The 21,151-nt window shown below is 33.1% G+C and overlaps 1 protein-coding gene across 2 annotated transcripts in view; it reads left to right on the top strand.

Annotated features, from left to right (window-relative positions):
* Positions 1–18,464: 18,464 nt before the first annotated feature.
* The window catches only part of LOC124542973 (sterol regulatory element-binding protein cleavage-activating protein), a 29,582-nt gene continuing 26,895 nt past the window's right edge, over positions 18,465–21,151 (top strand). For both annotated transcript variants that reach the window (XR_006967418.1, XM_047120938.1), the window contains exons 1-4: positions 18,465–18,844; positions 18,985–19,094; positions 19,497–19,604; positions 20,712–20,820. Coding sequence is in view for 1 of the 2 variants with exons in the window: in XM_047120938.1 (XP_046976894.1) it covers positions 18,726–18,844; positions 18,985–19,094; positions 19,497–19,604; positions 20,712–20,820 (446 nt within the window). In the remaining variant the exon portion in view is untranslated. The remainder of the gene's footprint in view (positions 18,845–18,984; positions 19,095–19,496; positions 19,605–20,711; positions 20,821–21,151) is intronic.

Raw genomic sequence — 21,151 nt, 5'->3', positions numbered from 1 at the left:
AACAGCACTGACGCTTCAAAAAAAAACTAAAATAATTGTTACCATTTGCGCGCAATGCAAGCAATCAATGTGCCTACCATGTTTTAATGAAAAACACTTTCCATAATTATTATAATAAAACTTTTTCAATCGACAACTGAGATATCATTTTATTCCCATCACTACTTACTACACATATTGAACTATCTTCCGTTGCGGTACGAGATACAATCGATGTCATATTTTTTTTTGGTATTTGTAGTTTATTCAAATGTCATAACTGCGTGCGAACCTAGCAAAATATAAAGCAATAGGCTATCTTTCACCCACAAAACTTCTAAATATATTTGATTGTTTTTTTGGAAGATATAAACTATTTTGATAACTGTATCTTTAGGAGACCGATTAGGTCTCAAACGCACCAAATGGTAGGTTAGTTTGGAGATCTTTTAGGTCTCCAAAGCACCAGCTGAAAGTTTTTTAAAAGTGATGGCGCAGGGAACGTGTTAACAAGCTTTATTGAATGTCGTGACCGTTTGGCTGTCGATCGGCGGGTGTCGAGAGGGCGAGTTCGCGCCTCAGTGACCGCCCTTTGAGGGCAAACCATGCGAGAAGTCATCCACTTATCGTCAGCGCGATCTCATGCCGACGTTTTTCTCGTTTTTCCCCATCTTTTCGCCTCAACGACTATAGTCCAAATGTTTCATAATTGAATTAGTCAACTCAGTTTCCCAGATTGGTATAAATGAATTCTGACATATGTTGAGAAACGTCGGGCAATATTACTTAAGATGATATAAATGATCCAAAAAATATATCTTATCAGTGAGCCGTTGCCTGCCTCTTGCCTGGGCATTTAACATATTTAGTAGTTTTCAGAACATGTTTAGTAGTTTTCAGATAAACGCAGAATATTTAAATAGTAACTAGTTTATGTCGGGCTTGCATTGCAATCTCCTCTTAAATTTGTTATAAACTATTTTTCTATATGATTTGGCCTTCTCCGTTGCAATACTCCTAGTATTTGCGATCGTTGAGCGCTGTAGAAGTTGATGTGCTGCAGCGTCATCTAGTAACGAATTATAAAGTCCACTATTCCGTAAAGTAACCTTATCTACGAAAATAAGCCATATTTTTCATAGCAAACTTTTAAATAGTATCGAAGCCTATTAAACTCAGATTGATATACAAACTTTATTTTTTTTAAATAGATCTCGAATTAATGATAATATTTCAAATCTATTTTAAAAGTTACCTTTATTAAAATGTCAGCTTTAAAAGCTTCACACTAAACTGTGCTACATACGACATAAGCAATAACAACTACTGTTGTACTCCTACAAAATAAAAAGGCCACAGGCTTGTGGCGAAGGAAAACGATTCAAGCGCTCGTTTCACACTGCTTTAAATACAATCCGAGTTTTAATCAAACCAGATACCGTAGCCTGCACGGTTTTCAATTTTGAAATAAGTGAGTGAAAAGAGAACATACACTTTTATTTCTTTATACTTCAAAACAGGTAAGTCTTGAAAGAAAGACTAAACGATCACACAACTGAAACGTATATTTGTACTGTAGTGGTAAATTTGTAACAGCCCATAAGCTTAACCCCGAAATCGATAACCGCAATTAGTAGCATAGAACAATAAGTTAATTGCATCTCCAATCTTTGATTTGAATTCACGACGAATATACCATTAAAACTGCTATAAATAATTCAACGCCCGTAACGATAGTTAAAAGAACTGATAGTTACATCTGCAGTATGTAGATAAAACGATTAAAAACAAAAATGTACATTGTTCCAACTGTGTCAGCCATCAACCACCGACATTCCGAATAACATGCCCTGGAAATATGAAACGTGAAAATATTTTTGTCTATCTGCCGCAACTAATTGCGTAGTGGGTGCGATAGCGTCGGGTGCAGTTTGCGGTCAGCTAGTGCAGCGGAGACCTGACCAACGTCACCCAACGTTTTGTCGGGGTTTTTGCAGCAGCGACCATATCAGCGGAATGCGGACACCCGTCGCCAACCACGCCGCCCATTCGATGCGTAAACCGACGCTATGCAAATATATTGTATTACTAAACGTACACACTTTTTTGTTATTTATAAATTAGCTGGGTTTTAAAATGTTTTTAATAAACGAGTTTCATTTATGGAGAATATAGCTATATTGATCGTATATATTATTTCATATTTAAATTATTGTTATTGATTGATATAATTTGTGGATTTAAAATATGGTCGTAGACAAACAACTTGCCTTCATTGGTCCTCAATTATTATTACTAAAACTAACACAGGCTTATTTTTATTTAATTTAAATAAAGACTTTCATTGATTTAACTGTAAACGATTTCTTTTTTTAATTTTAAAAGTATCCTTTGCAAAAACTCGCTTGATATTGCTATATTAAGAAAAAAATAAACAACTTTTTAGAAAGCCATGGCATCATTTATCGTTTGCGACTTAGCAAAACATTAAACTATTTAAAATTAATTAGCATATCGACAAAGTTTGACCAATGTCAGATCGTGCCTGGTCCAGTGGTGACGACGTGTTTTGCGCCGGTGACACGTGACGGCGTAATTAGTGCGTGACCGCCGCCGCCCGCCGCCGCCCGCCGCCCACCGTCATGTCGACACATCGCGCGACATGTTTACAACTCGGCCCTCGTAATGTCAATTGTATATATTCCACTGTTTCAAATGAAAATTTTAATTATTATTATTATTACGCGTGGACTTAAAAAGTATGTAAATGATAATAAAATTGAAATCAGATCACAATTTTACAGTTGCATAAAAATATTAACGATGTAATCGTTTGTAATACTTGTACTGAACGCGTAAAGGTATCAGATGCGTTTCGCACAATCAATCCGCGGTAAATTATATAAAAAATACATTTCAAGCTTGAGCAGGCTACGAGATGGTTTCTTTATTAGTTTTCCCGAAGGCAGCCGCGCTCGCGGGGGACGTGTGAAAAAATCTTGGGATTAAGCCCCGTTTATCGGGCTCGGAGGCGGACTTATTGCCGTAATACAATCTCTGTTATGTCGCGCTTGGATTATCCGTATCAGCGTGTTTTACACGAAAATATTCTTGGCGTATCCTATTTGAAGCATTAATATAGCAAGCGTGATTTATCTGCCTCTTATGTTGCATGTAAGAAATAATTCGAACTGGTATTATTATTGTAAAAACTTGTATAATATTAGAATATATGTACATATATATAGTACCATTTACTTAGATTATTGTAGCTGCTTTTGTTTGCTTCAAACAACATCAAGTATTCTTTCTTTAATAAATATATGTAATATAAAATATTACACTGAAAATCTACGCCTACAGTCTGTCTAAATCGCGTTGCAAATCCTTGCAAATTGAAAAGGCCATTATCGAGTGTAAGCAATTTGCCCGCAGCTGGTGCGGTTTAGAGCTACCGTTGCGTTGGAGCTAGCCAGGGAATTCGACAAGAACTTGTCTGTTTCAAAATTAAGATTTTTATTGATTTACTTTTGCAACTTATAATGACACTGTCTTAAAGTTGAGGATATATATAATGATTTTCGAAAAATTTCTCAGGTGAAAATCGTTAAATGTTGTATTGTCGTAGCATATTGCTGACAAACATTCATTATATATTTTGCTTGTGAAGTTTTGGCGACACTCTAAAGAATAGCAAGCAACATAATATTTTTAGTAGAAACGTAATAAGAGTCAAATATAGAAATTGTTAATGCTTTCTATGTTTTGTTTAAATTAATAGTAAAAATTATATAGGAATGATTTAGGTTTTTCGTATATTGAGCCGTTATTGTTTATTTCATAATAGGTTTAGTTATTCACAATTTATCTGTTTTTTTAAAAAGTAAAGTAAGTACATATTATCTATGCCTGAAAACACAAATAAAACTATATATTATATTTCAATAATACTGTGGCTTGGAACCGTTATGCCAAACCAGCTGAAGTCGTTAGGGTGCAAATCTCGTAAATAAGTGAGATGTTGACGAGCAAGTCGCGGGAAGAATTGAAAGTAGGGGCTGATACAACTTATAACGGTCCAAATTTTCACTTACCATGTAGTGGGGAACTATAAATGTACATACTACGGTACTGACGAATCCTTAATAATAACCATCGAGTTTTACATGACTTTAAATTACACACGTTAATAATAATCAGCGCTGCCCATATTTCCACGATTCATATTTGTTTTCCGATCTGATCCGTTAATATGTTTTTACGATCGAATTATAATCGACCGCAATTCTATTTTTGCGATAGTTCCTCAGAGTTTCCAAGATGAGAGAGAATATTCGTATAATCTGTGTAAAACGAGCACATTGACTTAATGGTGTTTGGAAAGTTTTGCGTAGACGAGAGAAAATTTTAGTTCTCCGCGACCCACCGACTCGGAAATCGGCAACGAAGCCGGAACGATTAGCAACATCTGTCATACCTCACGAATGCGATATTTGTTGGTTAAACGATAGCAGCTTTCATTCTTAATATATAATTTTGATTCACGTTATTATTAAATATTAATTTCCATGAAAAGTTAAGAAAGTTCTTTCATAACTTTTATGTGATTATACAAATAATATTTATACAATATTAGGTAGGACAAGGCGCATCTTAAAGGATTTTAAAAAATATTTGAATAATAATTAAATCTGTGTATCCTAAAAATACATGTAACAATTATGTTTTCTGTAGGACGTGACACAGTTATATAACTGTGTCACGTCAAAACGTAAAAATATATATTCTAAGTTTAGTATTTTGAATAATATCTATAGGTAATGGAAAAAAAATGTATTCGGGTATTTCATCGACGTATAGTTTACCACTAGTTTTAATTAGTTTCTCAACTAATATTAAAGCACTTAAACTAATTTTATTAATATTTGTGTGTCAAAGTACGCTCAGTAACATTTGTAGCAGCCGTGACGGGTAAAGCAAAATGGGGGGTGACGTTCGCGGCTGCACCTGTCAGAATATTAGATCGACGACATTAATCTGTGGCTGCTACCGGGCGGCAGCCAGCCTCCGCTAGACAAACAATCAAAAAGCCCATTCTAGAGCAAAGTCGCGGTTTACCATCGTTTTCATATCCGATCTCCGGCCGTAGACTAACATCCGGCGCTCACACGTTGATAAAGCAAGTTTCATTCACAACCTAGAAAATAGTCTGCCGGGTACATCCCACTTACAGAACAACGATAATTCAACTTAATAGACATGTCATCTATTTTTGAATAAAATTATAGGAGACGAAAAATGTTTACAAATACAAATTTCACCTGTAATCTTATGATTTTACCGCATATTATATGTATACAAGAATTTCGCAAACAGCCTATAAAACTCCTAACGCGCAATATAAGATCTCTTTGTTATTTTGTGGGGTCGAAACTTATTCATCCCGCAAATCCGCTCATGTATGAACCAAATCCCGCCCGGTCACCGCTGATTGCATTGTCATGTCTAGTGGACGCTAACGGCCCGATCGATTTGAATCTTTCTGTTAATATCAATAGGTGCTATAATATAAAGTCAAAATCATAAAGTCACCGGAACCCACGTCGTATCGGTTTGTAAAACAAGCGAGCCAACGTGATTGGAATGTTTTATTTGACCCTTGGAACATATGAGGCTGGTATGATGTATGTTTTCCTTTTGACGTGGATGTTATCGAAATATAGATTTGATTATATGATAATTGCAATATATGGATACTACTTGTTTACCTTAATATCGTTTGTAATAGCTATTTCACATATAATAGTTTTTATTGCTGGTAAATAATTTAAAATAAAACAATTAAATATTATAATGTTGTTGATATGTAACCTTGAACTTCTTTTTAATTATATTGTAATGAAATAGGAAATATTCTATCGATGTATTCCTTATATTTTATGGTTTTCCATTTTGTACCATAAGTTTGTTTTTCCTGACGCGTGAGTCTAACGCGTCACGTCGTCAAACTTGTACAATAATGGAACTCTTCCCGTCACGCCTCGCGACATCTGCTACCTGTTACAAAGTAATATATCATACAATGTTTATGTTCTTGTTCGGGAAGATATATTCATATGTCAAATTAAATAGTTAACTAATTCATTACAAATGAGGTACCGGTAAAGACTGATAGGCTTGGAAATTCATGATCCAATACTGGACCAATAACTAGATATAATCAGAATCAAATCCGTTTGAGGATCTTGTTTCTATTAACCTAACGCTCATGGCATTGAAAAATACATCGTGATGAAAATTACATGTGTCGATTATAATTACATATATCTAACGCGCAGTGGATCTTGTTAAAATATGCTTTAAATCTTGTAAACAAGGTCAATCAGATTCAATTCATTCAAATATGTAAATGAAAAAAATATCCTTCATTTGAGTAACAAATTTCAGACACTGTTTAACCGTAATTTTACAATAATACTGCATCAACATATATATTTTAGAAAAAAACCGACGAGAAACTCAATGTTTACATTTTCTAACTATCAAATGATGAAAAATACGTGAATATGTTATGTTACTAAAATATCATTACATACATATATATTTCTATACGCATATTTAACATATACACATACATTTGATTATTTTTTATGAAAATTTGAATTCATTAACGTAGTTAAAAACAGACGTATATGGGAGCTTTATTTTATTTATAATTACCACAATAGCGAACAAGTGTAAACCGGAAGTGGTTTTTTGGGTCGAGAATGTACATGACAAAAAACCAATCTGTCGCTGACTGGGATAACTGATTCATTATTCGCGCTCAGTTAACAAAACTGGTCGAACGTAAAATACGTGATTACCACAGAACGTGATATTGATATGCACGAATATTAATTATTTTACTCTTATGCTACTTATGAGCATGTTATATAATGTTAATACTTGATGGTAGGACTTGAGTGCTCATTGAACAACAACAGTCTGTAAATTCCCACTGCTGGGCTAAAGGCCTCCTCTCCCTTTGAGGAGAAGGTTTGGAACACATTCCACCACGCTGTTCCAATGCGGGTTGGTGGAATACACATGTGGCAGAATTTCTATGAAATTTGTCACCTGCAGGTTTCCTCACGATGTTTTCCTACACCGCTGAGCACGAGATGAATTATAAAGACAAATTAAGCACATGAATCAGCGGTGCTTGTCTGGATTTGAGCCCGCAATCATCGTTTAAGATGCACGCGTTCTAACCACTTGGCCATCTCGACTTTGAACGCTCATTGAACGCACTCATCGAATTATATTTTAACGCCAAGCACAACAGTAACAACAAATACTTAGTATTGTCGCGTTCCGACTCGAACGCTGAGTGAAACAGTGTAAAAGGACATAACATCTTAATTTCAAAAGAAACCCAGCACTAAAAATCGTGTATTGGTGATGATGTCAGTTAGTCCATTAGTAAGGTAATATTTCAATGTTAATTTAAAAAACATAAACTATTGTGTAAAATTAATTTTGTCTGTTTAATCAAATCTATTCATGTTATGTAATTGTAATATAGCAAATAAAAATCATCATTTTGATTGAACAAAAAAATTGCCGTTTTTTTGGAATTAGTTGATCTGTGAAGAGCAACTATTATAAATATAGCCATACGAATTAAAGTCTTACAGAAGGCTATTAACAAAGTGTACTCTTGTTTTAAGAGGAGTGGACGTGTTAACCCCATTATCAGCGGTCGGCTTAGCGCTTAGCACGTACTAAGCCCCGACGCGGGCTCGATTTATGTGCCGTCGTAATTCGCTATTGGCTATTCCTACCCGATGCCCGATCACTTATTGACCGCGCCTTTTATGTCTAATTAGATAAGGTGAAGGTGCTTTAGCATAAATTTATCTTTAAATTATCTTATTATTTTTTAAAGTTTCTTTTGTTGATAGTACTTAAGAATATTTAAAAGTAAATAATAAATACTTTATATTTATAGTATTGTTAAAAATGGATAATAAATAAATTTAATTGCTATGTAGATCCTTTATTTTAGTTATACTGAAATAATTTAATGATAGCATTTATTTTATTTATTTGAATATATATAATTATAATTAAAATTGAATGATGATTTAGTATAAGATACGGGTAGAATACACCGTAGCGAGTTACCCGCTACGCGCTACGAACCGCTACGCTAATCCATGCGAAAGCCGTGCATTTCACGCCTCTTTATTACATTAATTTAAATGTTTGCCCGGCGGATTGCCGCTGATCCTCTCCCTCCAGCGACATAAATAAATCCCGATATTGTAAATGTGCAGCTATAGGAAAACACGAGTATCAATATATCTGCCGCAAATGTTTAGTCGAACTGTGATCGGCTATTAATTGCCTTGTTATCTCTAGACGCTAATTACATCGGAAACATATATACGTCATCTGAATCCTGACAACATTATCAAAACGTTAAGAAAATAAAACAATTACATATAGAATATTTGTGTTGCTTATTGGATATATTATCAAAATATAGTGATCAAATAAATTAAGAGCATGTAAGTATAATTATAATTTATTAGCTGCTCGCCCTGGCTTCACACGCTTATAATAAAGGTTTATGGTGCTAAAAAAAAAAAAACACAAGGCAAAGCTAAATCTATTTTTTTGAGCTAGGTATGGACATTCACCTCTCAATGAAGTTTTATCACAACTGTATGAATGATTTTGGACCGCCTGGAGGACGAACTTAGAAAAACGATTCATTTTTATAAAGAAGACGATATATTTATAACAAATATCAGATAAAATGAAACTTTAAAACAAAGACAAAATACATAAGCCATACGAATTTTAAAGTATTAATTTCACGATAGTGTCACAATAGAGCGAATTGTGGTATAGCTGCCGCAGAAGGCTCTTGGGCGGATTACGTCTGTCAACGCACCTGTATTCGCAACAAACGGCTCTAATTAGTCAAGCTAAGCCATTCGGATGCGGGCGAAAATATTTACTAGAGTCGCAAGCGCTAAGTTATTGCTCTATAATCCGATAAACCGAGATCACTCGCTCGAAAATTGTGTTATTGTCGCTCTAAAGCGTTCACAAGTCGCCGCTTTACGAGGGCAGACGGCGGGGGCATGCAAACATAAAAATTCTCTATCGGGACTAATAGGAGCGAAACAAATAAAAGGATACGTAAATAGAAGCGTCGGATAAATTCCAGTGGGGCTCGAGTGCGCGTAAATCCGCGCGATTTGTATCTGTGACAGGGGAGTGCGGGCCCGGCCGTCCCGCCGCCCACGCCGCTGCCCCCACTTTAACAATTAATTTGACAGATAATATTTCTACCGCAAATACAATAAGTGGACCCACCACTTTAATATCATTCATGTTTTTTTTGGAGAATAAGCCTCTGACAGCCGTAAGAATACAAGTCCCAATTTTAATTAATAATATTAATCGTATCGCTTTTTGTATTTATTTTATTTGAAACGATGTTATCATCAACCAAATCTTTAAAAATATGCAAAATAGAGTACATAAGGAATAAAAAATATATTGATTTGATTTTACACATACCGTAGAATCACTATGTAAGTGATATATATACACAAACACACACATACATACGCATAGTAAATAACATCATCGGCTTTTAATAGCAACAATATTATACAGAGTTAAAAATTTAAATATCAGTTTTATCCGCACACCACAGCGGGTCACGTGTAGTATGCAAATGATATTAAATTAGAAACGCTTAATAACAACTGTGCCTGCTCGGTTCCTGTAAAGAGGTGCAATTACACCAATCAAATTGAAATTTTGCCGCACTAATTGCGCCCGACGTGTTTTATGACTACGATTCCTAATCCCGAGACAGGCTGACATTTGTGAGGGCAAATATCCATTTTACCCCATCATTGAAACAGCGATCAGTATTTGATGCTTTGACTAAGAGTGCCTCTGAAGATCATAAACAAATGTACAATGCCATTTTAAAACCATTGAGCAGAAAAATAATTACATTTTATTATGAGCACATACATTAAATAATATGTCTGTAATTTAATTTCTGACTTACAGAAACATATAAACCTTTTTTTCAGAACAGAAATCATATAAACTTTTTTTTTCTATATTCTGTCTGGTAAAACCAGTTTAAAAACATTTACGCAAACATGCCAAATGTAATCGGTAACGTAAATCCTGCTAAAGATTGATATCAATAGCAGGACTTAGTCGGGCAGCGCACCTGCGACCGCACGCCCGCTACCCGTACGCCTAAGCTCAGCACCCCTCACTACTTACTACAACACTAGCGAACATGATCGAATCGAAAAAATAATGATATAGTTGTGTTCCCTTGTAATAAATCATAAGGTGTTAAGTGTAAAAAACTGATCAGTAGAATATTGTATCTGAAAATTATATAATTATGTAAGAACACATTTGATTTTACTATATTTTTTAAGTTTGCATGAATTTATTTTTAGCAATTCACTTTAATTTTTGTTAGATATAATAGAAATAAACAGCAATAACCATTCCACGTAAAAGCAATGTCGCACTGCAAAAAGAGAATATACTCGAGAGTGCGATCGAAAGCAAGCAATTTAAACCAGAAAAGAATTGTATCATAGCGTTTTTCTTAAAGGAGTCGCGAACAAACTGCGTTAAAATGATTTAACTTCCCCTAGATAGCGTTACCGTCGGATCCTATTGAGCCCGCTGGCCTGGGGCCGCGAGCTAATAAACGCTTATCAACGCCCTCATTATCACACCCTTAACATCGCTTTAATGTCTTGCTCTTGAACAAAACATATTTAATCACATTTTTTCCCGGGGAACAAGAACTTTTTAAATTTCATAATTTCCTCGCGGGGGAAAGTGGCGAGCCATTGTCGTAGAAGTGCGCGGATAACAACTCGATTATGATCATGCACAATTTATAAAGGCTGTTCGAAATTTAAACAACGTTTTATTATCGTTTTGATTCCTGTATTATTGTCCCATAGATAAAAAAACACACACACAATAAAAATATTTTATGTTACATGTTGATAAAAAAATTACACAATTTAAATAATTACTTCGATTTTTGACAATATGTTTACATACAATAAATGACCTTATTTTATGAACTTGTACTATAAACAGTGTTGGCAGCTTTCCCTCATTCCGATGCCATTCTCTTATAAGTGCTATCTCTCGCCGTCCTGATCTTTTAAGCCTGGATTCATGGCCTTGCGATACTAAATTATAATATAACACGCCGTAAATTTCACAAACTATCCGTAATGACGTACGCTACTTAAAAGACTTTCGAACGTTACATAAATAACGCAACTTAGGTTCAAGTTAGGTAATATTTCAATTAAATTTTAAGCCTCGATCGTTAATAATAATAGAATAAAAATATCGAGATGGTCTAGTGAATAAAAATCGTGGATCTTAACTGATAATTTTCAATTCAAGACTTGACAAGCAGAAATAAGTTTTTATGTTTTTAGTTTATGGTTACTATTAGTGTATTTATTTTGCGCTCGACGATTGGGAAAAATTGCGAAAAGTAACTTAAAGATTCTTTCACAAGAGTATCAACCAACATGCATTGGAAGCATGTTAGATTAAGCTACCAACCTTCTCGTTAAGAGAAGGAATTTGCACGTCTCGTAAACATGTATAATTTAACACCTGAATACCTTGCATAATGTAACATGTTCTGCAAAAAAAGGTATGCCACGGTTTTGCGTATGTTGATACTAGGATTTGTAAAGTATTCTTTTGAGTATACCTCTCCCCTATGTTTAAACACAAAATTAAGAGGCTGCCGGCAAACAGTATCGTTGCTACAGGGAAAAAATAAAAGGGTGTCGCCGTTAAAGTATCTACTTGTTACCCGTAATATTTGAAGCAAAAGCGAAAGAACGGAATTGAATATTAAATGAAATAATTTATGCCATATTTATCATTTTGCAAATGAACGGGCTCACCTTAATGAAAACGCTTCATCAAATATATTTTTTTAGCTAAAAACTTAAACCTGAAAATTCTTTGCAAAACTTTCACCTGAATGTATGAAATTTAAATTGACGTTTACTTTACTTTCTAGAGGCTCCTAATATAAGTAAATCATTACAAGCGTATATAATATAGACTCGACCATCGATATGATATATTTTTTAAATTGATAGAACTATTACGGTTACATAGCTATAGATACCAAGAACAGGATTTAAGTCCCAAATTGGACCAATATAATGTAAGCTGTTTGTTTTGTGTTTATCGTCAGACAAGGAAATAAAACACTCATTTTTTGTAGTAAGTTAACAATAAGTCATCGTAGCTACGAACCAAACAAGAATTTATGACTGTTTTACACGATATCGGTATAGGACACCAAAACAAGGCCACACGACTTTACTGTACTCCATGTGCAATGTGTAGTTATGCCGTGTTCACATTAACGCATGAGCATCGTAAATCACGCAGGATCAGACGTAAGCTATCAGTGACGCGGACCCACGTCAACACCGGCAATGAAACTCTGCACGAACACAGATAATTAATAAGTGCGCACGTATTGAAGTTCCATTTTGAATTCCTAACATATAGTCTACGTCTTAGACTTAGTTTTAGAAAAAAAAATCTTAAAAATAAAAACTTTTTAATCTACATTTTGATATTTATTTGAATTAGAATGAAACGTCCAATTAGTACAATAACAATGTCCGAAATGGAGAGAGTATGTTATACGTAGAAATAATTATTAATAACTCACACACTCGCTATAAAATGCAGTATGCAGTTTGGTTTTGGTCACATTAACGCACAGGTCTCGTAAATCATGCGGGATCAGGCGCGGGCTATCAGTGACGCAGACCGACGTCAACACCGCCCCGTGGTACGTCGCAGTATAATGAATCACTGTTTAACTATACGTGCCTAATTTCTGCCTTTAATGTATTTAGGTTAACTGATACAAATGAAATTAAATACTTTCGTAAGAAAAAATCAAACTATGTTATCTGTAAGAGCAAAATTCGCAATCAGGAGCGTTTAATGACAATTTGAAGTAATAATGTAATTCCATTAATTTAACGAAAAGAAAACAGAAATATTAGCTTAACTGTGTATGTATCGTAATAACATTTATACATATCACAATATGATGTTTTGTACGAATCGATACATTTTATGTATAGATTTGTTAAGAATTAAAATTATGGTAAATTTTTAATTAGTTTTTTATTCAAATTTGAATCCAACTTTTCAGTGATATTAATAAATATGAAGGACGTTTTAACAAATATTCTTCGTTAAAAAATAAAATAAAACATCAGGCAGGTAAGAGTGCGGGGAGGGGGATCTTCGTTAAGGTTTAATTAAATCGTCCTCAACGGCCTCTCGCGTTTTAATTCCACCGTTATTAACGCTGTTAAAAAGTGAGCAAACGGAACATAAAAATGAATAGAGACGCGAATGAAAAGATAATATTACATTAAAAATACATCGCATTTGTTTAAGGAAAAACAAGTGTAACACATTATTTTTTGTATATTTTTATTATTTTTTTTTTGTTTAATCATGATAGAAACTATTATTAGTAAAATGTAATTGACACTAGTGTATTTTTTATTTAAAATACACCTAGAATTGCATTATATACAATTAAGTAATATTTTAATCATGAGTGTATTAATTATTGTATTTTTTTTAATTATAATATTTAATATTAAAAACAATAATTAAGAAACGAAAAGCTTAGGTAGCGAGTCTATAGACAATATGCGGTGACAGAGCAGACGAGTGGCCGCGGCGTTTCCGCAGAGGAACACTCGCGATAAGACGGCCTCCTCCCCTCGCTCGCGATCTCCACTGCATCCTAACAGTTTGGATTTTAATATTACGCTTAAGTGTTGTTTCTAAAGACGTCCCTGGTTAAGTATTAATTTGTCCAAACTTGAAACGGAGCCATATCTACGTTTCCGTAACTTCTTTGCATAAAATGTTTTCATTACCGCTTCGAAGATAGATTATTTGATATTGTGAAATATTCAATCGAAGTCGTGAAAGTTATTTTATACGAATAGCACTTGTATATAAATTATATATTATTTCGACATAATGTCAAGACTAAAATCATTTACAACTACAGCGTTTGTACCTTGTACTAAGTAGTTTTCGGATGACGTCATAATAGTAGGTACCGATGGTAATAGCTACGAATTCAGAACCCTTTTAGTTAAAATCAGCTGAGACGTATTTGTTCTATTGGTAATATTCTCATACATACTCTACTAACCGGACACTGGAGCTATTATATAATTTCATTATTTCGATTCGAAACTGATTTTCATGTAGGTACATATATTGCTGATTATTCATTTGCTCACTAAAAAAGAATAACGAAAGCAAAGGTAATTAATTGCGTCCTTGAAAATATCATTTTATAATAATACAAAATTAAACTTAAGTGACTGGGCTACTATTGGTATATATATATAAAAGCAGAAATAAATAATACGACGTATATGGTATGAAGCAGTGGAATCATAATGTAGCCTTTCAAGGATATGTCGATAAATATTCCAAAATATTTAAAACAGTATGTATTTATGCTAAGTCTTTATACATAAAGAACAAAATTTTGATTTCCGATGATAGACTAAAGGACACTTGGGATATTATTGGAAGTGTTAGTATATATCATATAAAGTGATATTATATATCATAGTTATACCAATCAAATTGAACACATGCAGTAGATACACAAATTCTGGATTAGAAGTTGCAAATTTATTTGAAATATTTTTTGATAACATAGCTAATAAAGTAACATCTCATTTAAAATCAGAGAGAAATCGAGAATTGTGCTTCTTAAACATATTTACGATGCTTGGGAGAGTCGAGATGGCCCAGTGGTTAGAACGCGTGCATCTTAACCGATGATTGCGGGTTCAAACCCAGGCACCAGCTCAATCAATTTTGGGTCCCTTTCTCTTTCTAGTATATATAAATGATCTTCCGTTCTATGCGAAGGGTATTTGTGATATGGTAAGTATTGTTTGCTGACTATACTTTACTGATTTAAGGTCGACAGGAAAAAACTGACTATGACGATGTGACCGGTGCATTACCACAGATATACGATTCGTTTAAAGTAAATTATTCGGTTTTGAATGCTCAAAAAACAAAAAGTATAGTTTTTACCCTACTTAATGTTAGAAAGCACAATTAGAATATATCTTTAAGCGGTGGCCGGCCGATACTACGGTGTTCTTGGGAATAGAATTGGATTCCAGACTTCAGTGAAATCCCCATTTATCATCGCTTACATGAAGACTCAGGTCCGCAGCATACGCTTTTAGAAAAGTTAGACAACTAGATAACTGATGTTGATACCGCTCGTTTAGTTTATTTTGGTTATTTTCACAGTATTATATCATATGGCATATTACTTTGGGGTAACGCTGCAAATATTGAATCTGTCTTTATTTTAGAAAAGGGAGCAACCGGTCTATTTATAATCTTGGAGCTAGAGACTCTCTTCGGGATGTTTTTAAAAAAGTAGGAAAACTCACTGTTGCGTAGCAATATATTTACTAAAATATTATGTATATTCACAGAAACACTGATCATTTTGATAAAATCAGTGATAATCATTGTATATGCACAAGAGTTTGGATAAGCTTATAACGCCAAGTTTCCGACTCCGCAAAGTCAATAAATCTTTCTTGGGGCAAGGTATCCGTTTCTATACTAAAATTCCGCAGATATTTTTAACTAAATTCATTCGTAAATTCAAATCGATTGTAAAAAATACATTAATAAAAAAGACATATTACCATATTATAAAAAAGCGTGGAATTAATACCTGTTTACTTCCAGGAAGGACTTTATTGCGTTCATATATAATTGTATATAACTAATATGATTGTATTTTTTAAACGTTGAAAAAGAGTAACAACTCAGTTTCTTGCCGGTTCTTCTCAATGGAATCTAGTTTCCGAACCGGTGGTAGCTTCACTTAATTATTAAATGACAATTCAAAAGTGCTTGTAAAATCCCACTTGAAAAAAGTTTATTTTGATTTTGATAAGTAAAACTGGAGTACAAAAATCCGACCCAGTTATTGCCCCTTACTAATGTTACTTATTCCTTTATTTCTACTTACGTAGGGAACATTTAAATTCGACACTTCTAATATTATGATCACATATTGGGCGGTGGTTAGCCTCGCACAACCATTCTGTGTAACCAGCTTTAGCCGGCGGTTTTTAACCGATACGATTTGTGAACCTTCAAGAAGGGAGCGTCTTCTATCTTAAAAGCTGGCAATGCACCTGTAAGCCTTGTTTTTCCTGAAGGTTTAGCAGATGTCCGTGGATAGTGGTAATCACTTGCCATCAGGTGTGCCTTCTGCTCGTTTGCCAACTAAAACTAAATATACCAAAATATCTTTTATAAAAATCTGCCACACGTCTGTGTGCTCGTATTATAGTACTATGATATGAAACACACTTTTCCTTATGATCAAAAGAGTTTTCATACCAGCAGACAATAAATATAATAAATTAAAACATTCGGCATATTGTTAACCGATGCTAATTTTTTTTTTCTTTAATTAAGAGCTTTATCGCTAATGCGACTATGTCGCAACCGATGCTTATATTAAATAATATTATTTCCTGCGGATCAATTTCTTATTTCTTTTTTTACATAAACGTAGATAGAAAAACCCGAAAGACTTTCTGCTAGCACACTACATACAATATATACAAATAGTCATGGCGATCAGTTGAACGGTACAAGATAAGATGTACTGCGGTGCCATCTAGCGACGAATCACTACAAATTGGATAGTATACAGTTGCTTGCTCGCTTGAAAATACATATACAACTCTCGTGGTGATCAGATCGATCGACTGCCTCGTTAGTCTAGTGGCTAGACATAAGACCATAGATCTTAAGGGTTCAAAACCCAGGTCAGGCCGTTACAAAGTTATTGAGTTTTACAGTTAAACATTCACAGTAACAGCCCGTGGAACTTTGGTTGGCAAACGGTTCTGATGTTTTTTTCCTGTTAAGTCGGATATACAGTTCCGTCGGTTTATGAGAGTGAAGAAAAGTGCACCTGTTTGAGCACAAACTTGTGCACATTACATACGTTATATACATTTTTTGCGCAATCGGCGTTGAGAATGGCCATATTGGAAATCTATCAAAACATCATCATACCATCATTATATTATATAAACGATAAGATACATATATATATTTAATATATATATAAAAAGTACTAGCAATGCCCCCAATTAATTAAGGAAATACTAAATATTCCTAGTTACCCCTCTTTTTAAGCTTATAAATTGTCTTAGGAATGGGTACGACAATAGCCCAAGGGGTCAGGATCGATCCTGCGACTTTTACACCGCTAGCCAGCCAGTAAACCATTGCGCTACGCATGCTTCAAATATTGTTAATTACAGGTTTTATTAAAGTAGTCTCTGACTTCAAGTAAATATTTGAACGTAAAAGCGAAGACATTTTTTATTGAAAAGAAAAGGTCACGCGGTCGCGTAATAACGCTAAAATATATTATTTACCAAAGTCGACCATTCATTCGATAGTATTATATGCAGAAGACTGTATATTAAGATATAAGAACATTTAAATAAACAATTGTAACAACAGTTTGTTAGAAAGGAGTAACATAGCAAATAACATTAATAAAATGAAGATAACTGCTTTTAGATATCGAACATAGAATAGGTAGGTATACCAAATCATTTAAATATTTAAAGACTACTTTTTACAACAAATCTACAAATAAAATATAGATCCAATTTATTACTTCATAATAGTTTCATAATATTTCATCTGAGGTATGTTATGAATTAAATACTTTTCATCTCCAAACATCCCATATATCAACATCCAGTTCTTTGTATGTATTATACATTATGTAAGATAAAGTTATTTTTTAATTAATTGTTTTTAGTTAATGATACCATGTATTAATGCGAGTTGTATGTATCATTTTCAAAATCAAATAATGAAGTTTTTCTTTATTGGTTAAGTTTGACAATGAACATAAAAATAATATAAATACCTGTATCCTGAGAAGAACCTTAATTTTCCCGCCGTTTTTTTTTTTTTATAATGAATTGATAAACAAAATATTTAGTTTTGTTATTTGTCAGAATAGTATTTAGACTTGCACAAATCCTAACAAATATTAATAAATAATACTAATCTTAAATATAACATTTGAATATTTACAATATAAGTTAGAATATTTTTATAATCTCATGTTAACCTTGAACTAAATATTATATTGTGTACCTTTTTTTCCTTTTTCTTAATTTTGTAACATTATACATTGATAAATAAATCTTTGTTCAAATTTAATCTGTGTACTTTAGACTGTGAACATAGGCGCATTTTGCTTGTCGTTCAAATGTCAACACAAAGCTGTCAAAATTGCGTGGTCGGTGATGACTGATGTAATAGTGCACACTGCACAGTAGATGTAGCGGTATGTCCATGCATGATGCACAATATTCAAGTAATCTTTCATATTACGAGTGGACATGCAATCATCCGTGATATCGGCTACTTTTTTATCCTAATTGTGTTTAAACGTTGCCTGCACTTTATTTGTGACGTAAATAAGTGTGCAATGGGCTCGTGAATGTTCGAATTGAACCACGCAATTTCTTAGAATATTTATATCAACAATGGCTGGAACCACTTTACCCGAAAGGGTTGCACAGATATATTATACGTATGGTCTCTTCTGTTCATCGTACCCCTTTGTGGCAATAACGTTTGCACTCTCAGTTATCCTAGTATGTTGGTAAGTAGCCTACTAGCAATAATTATTTAATGCTGCACATAAACGTCAATATGCTTTACATTGTTTTGTTATTTTAAAAATGAAATTGAATATTTTTTTCTTCGAATGTTCTATGAAATCTTAATAATAACTCTTTACAGCTATCCACTATTGAATGTCCCTCTACCAGGAAATATACCAACTGTTGTAAATCTGAATCTAAATGAACATCATGTAGCAACTGACTGCAGTAGCAAGAACTGTCCCACAGGCTAGTACAAATTTAATAAACAATGTGTATTTATTTAAAATATTAAAGTCTGATTATGTCTACTTACCAGTTTATGTATTGGAATAAAGAATATTATTCAAATATTTAAGTATGTGTATAATTAGTGTCTGTGTTTGCTTTTGCAAATGCTTAATAATATGAGTAAACGTAATAGGATTTTTTATATCTAATACTCAATCAATAATAACCTACATTATTAGAGGAAGACATTAAGGCACAATAGGTTAATAATTACATTTGAATACAATAATATATGTAATGAAACAGGAACCAAGTAATCTTTGCTTCTCTTTCATTTTAATCTTGTATTATAATATTGATTAATATATCAACACAATAAAAACTTGATCACTCTTAAACTTAATACGTATAATCTTACAGGTTCATCATTCCAATTAGAGTTATTACATAATGAAACACAGAAACTTCCCTACGTTTGGGTAAAAGATAAACCACTGCTATACATTCATCAAATCATAATGAGAATAGGTAAGTACAGTTTTGTTAACTTTCCCTTTGATAATATTAGACCGAATAATTTCAGTCACATTGAATGGCTCCACGGAGACACCTGTGCAATACTTTGATGCACAGACATGTGTTCACAAACACATGTGCTCTAATTCGTCTAAATTTAATGCCTGGCAATCCAATCCAAATAGTATGGTAAATTTTTTTTAATTAAAAAATAATATTGAAATTACTTTTCATTTGATTAAACTATAACTACTAGTTGTTTCTTTATTGACATTGTAGGTCGCTTTAAAGTCACAGGCCCCGAAGTCCTGTGTAACCCTAGCAATAAATTACTAGCGGGCCTCTCATGAATGTTTGCATTTACACAAAAGTGTTTCAGATATTTGTAACCTATATAGGTTTTGTTTTAATTTCATTGTAGATTGAAAATCACTTATCCCAGTATTTGAAGTTAAAATAACGAAACTGTTTTTAAATGAAATGGAATGCCAAAAAGTATTTGTTAGTTCAGATAGAATTGAATTTATTGATACTTTCATTTTGTTTACTATTTTCATCATTATTTTCTTATACCAGCTCTTTAACCGGTTGGTATTATTTTCCTATATTTAAAATTAATTCTTTATTAAATTGTAACAATTTAATAAATTGCAATCAATACGAGATAATGGTTTTTCCTGTCAAAAAATCTAATTAATGGATTGTAAATTGGTGTTTTTACTCTGTGTCTTGTGAAACACATAAAAGTTTGTATTATGCATGATCTCTTTCCAATAAGATCAGAAGCCCATTGGATTATGAGATTGAATAAATGGAGAGTACTTAAATGTTATTGTCCCAGAACTTGTATTCTACAATATATTCTGTGAATTTGCATAGTATCTCTTAACTGCAGTGGTCAATAAAATTAGAATTATCGGAATGACTTATTACTTACTACTCACAGAGAAAAATATAAAATTTTACTCACATAAAATCTTTTAGACATTGATTAATGATTTTAAATTTTAATTAATTATTAATTACAAAAGGAAGATCTTTGACTTAAAAACAACAATGTAATTTATGTTACATAGATTTTTGATACCATGTAATCTTTAATTTCATAAATCTTGCTAGGAGTGTCACCTTGGAACAATAATCTCAAAATGTGGGATGCATTCAGAGCACCGCTGCAAGAAGTATTTCGGTTACTGGAAACTGTTCGCAATCATGAAGATCCTGAAACGTAAGATATATCTTGTAATTTATTAATCTTAAAGTATTTTGCTTGTGCCTTTGATTTTTATCATATTGTCTTGGATTTGTCATAATTTTTATTATTCTGATTGTATTTCCTGTAAATGTTAGTGTAAGACATTTATATTTCAGAAAACAAAACAAGTATTCAATGTAAAACATAACTGTCATTAAAAAAAAATCACTTACTTTTTGTCTTTACAAATATTATTGCAATGCACTTGTGACAATTTGCTTTAGTTAATGTTAAGGCGAATTTTTTTAAACCTTATGTTCATCTATATCAATCACACTGTGTAATACAGTAATATAATATTACT

The sequence above is a fragment of the Vanessa cardui genome, chromosome Z, assembly GCF_905220365.1.
Source record: "Vanessa cardui chromosome Z, ilVanCard2.1, whole genome shotgun sequence".
Lineage (NCBI taxonomy): Eukaryota > Metazoa > Arthropoda > Insecta > Lepidoptera > Nymphalidae > Vanessa > Vanessa cardui.
This window is presented reverse-complemented; position numbering and strand designations above follow the sequence as displayed.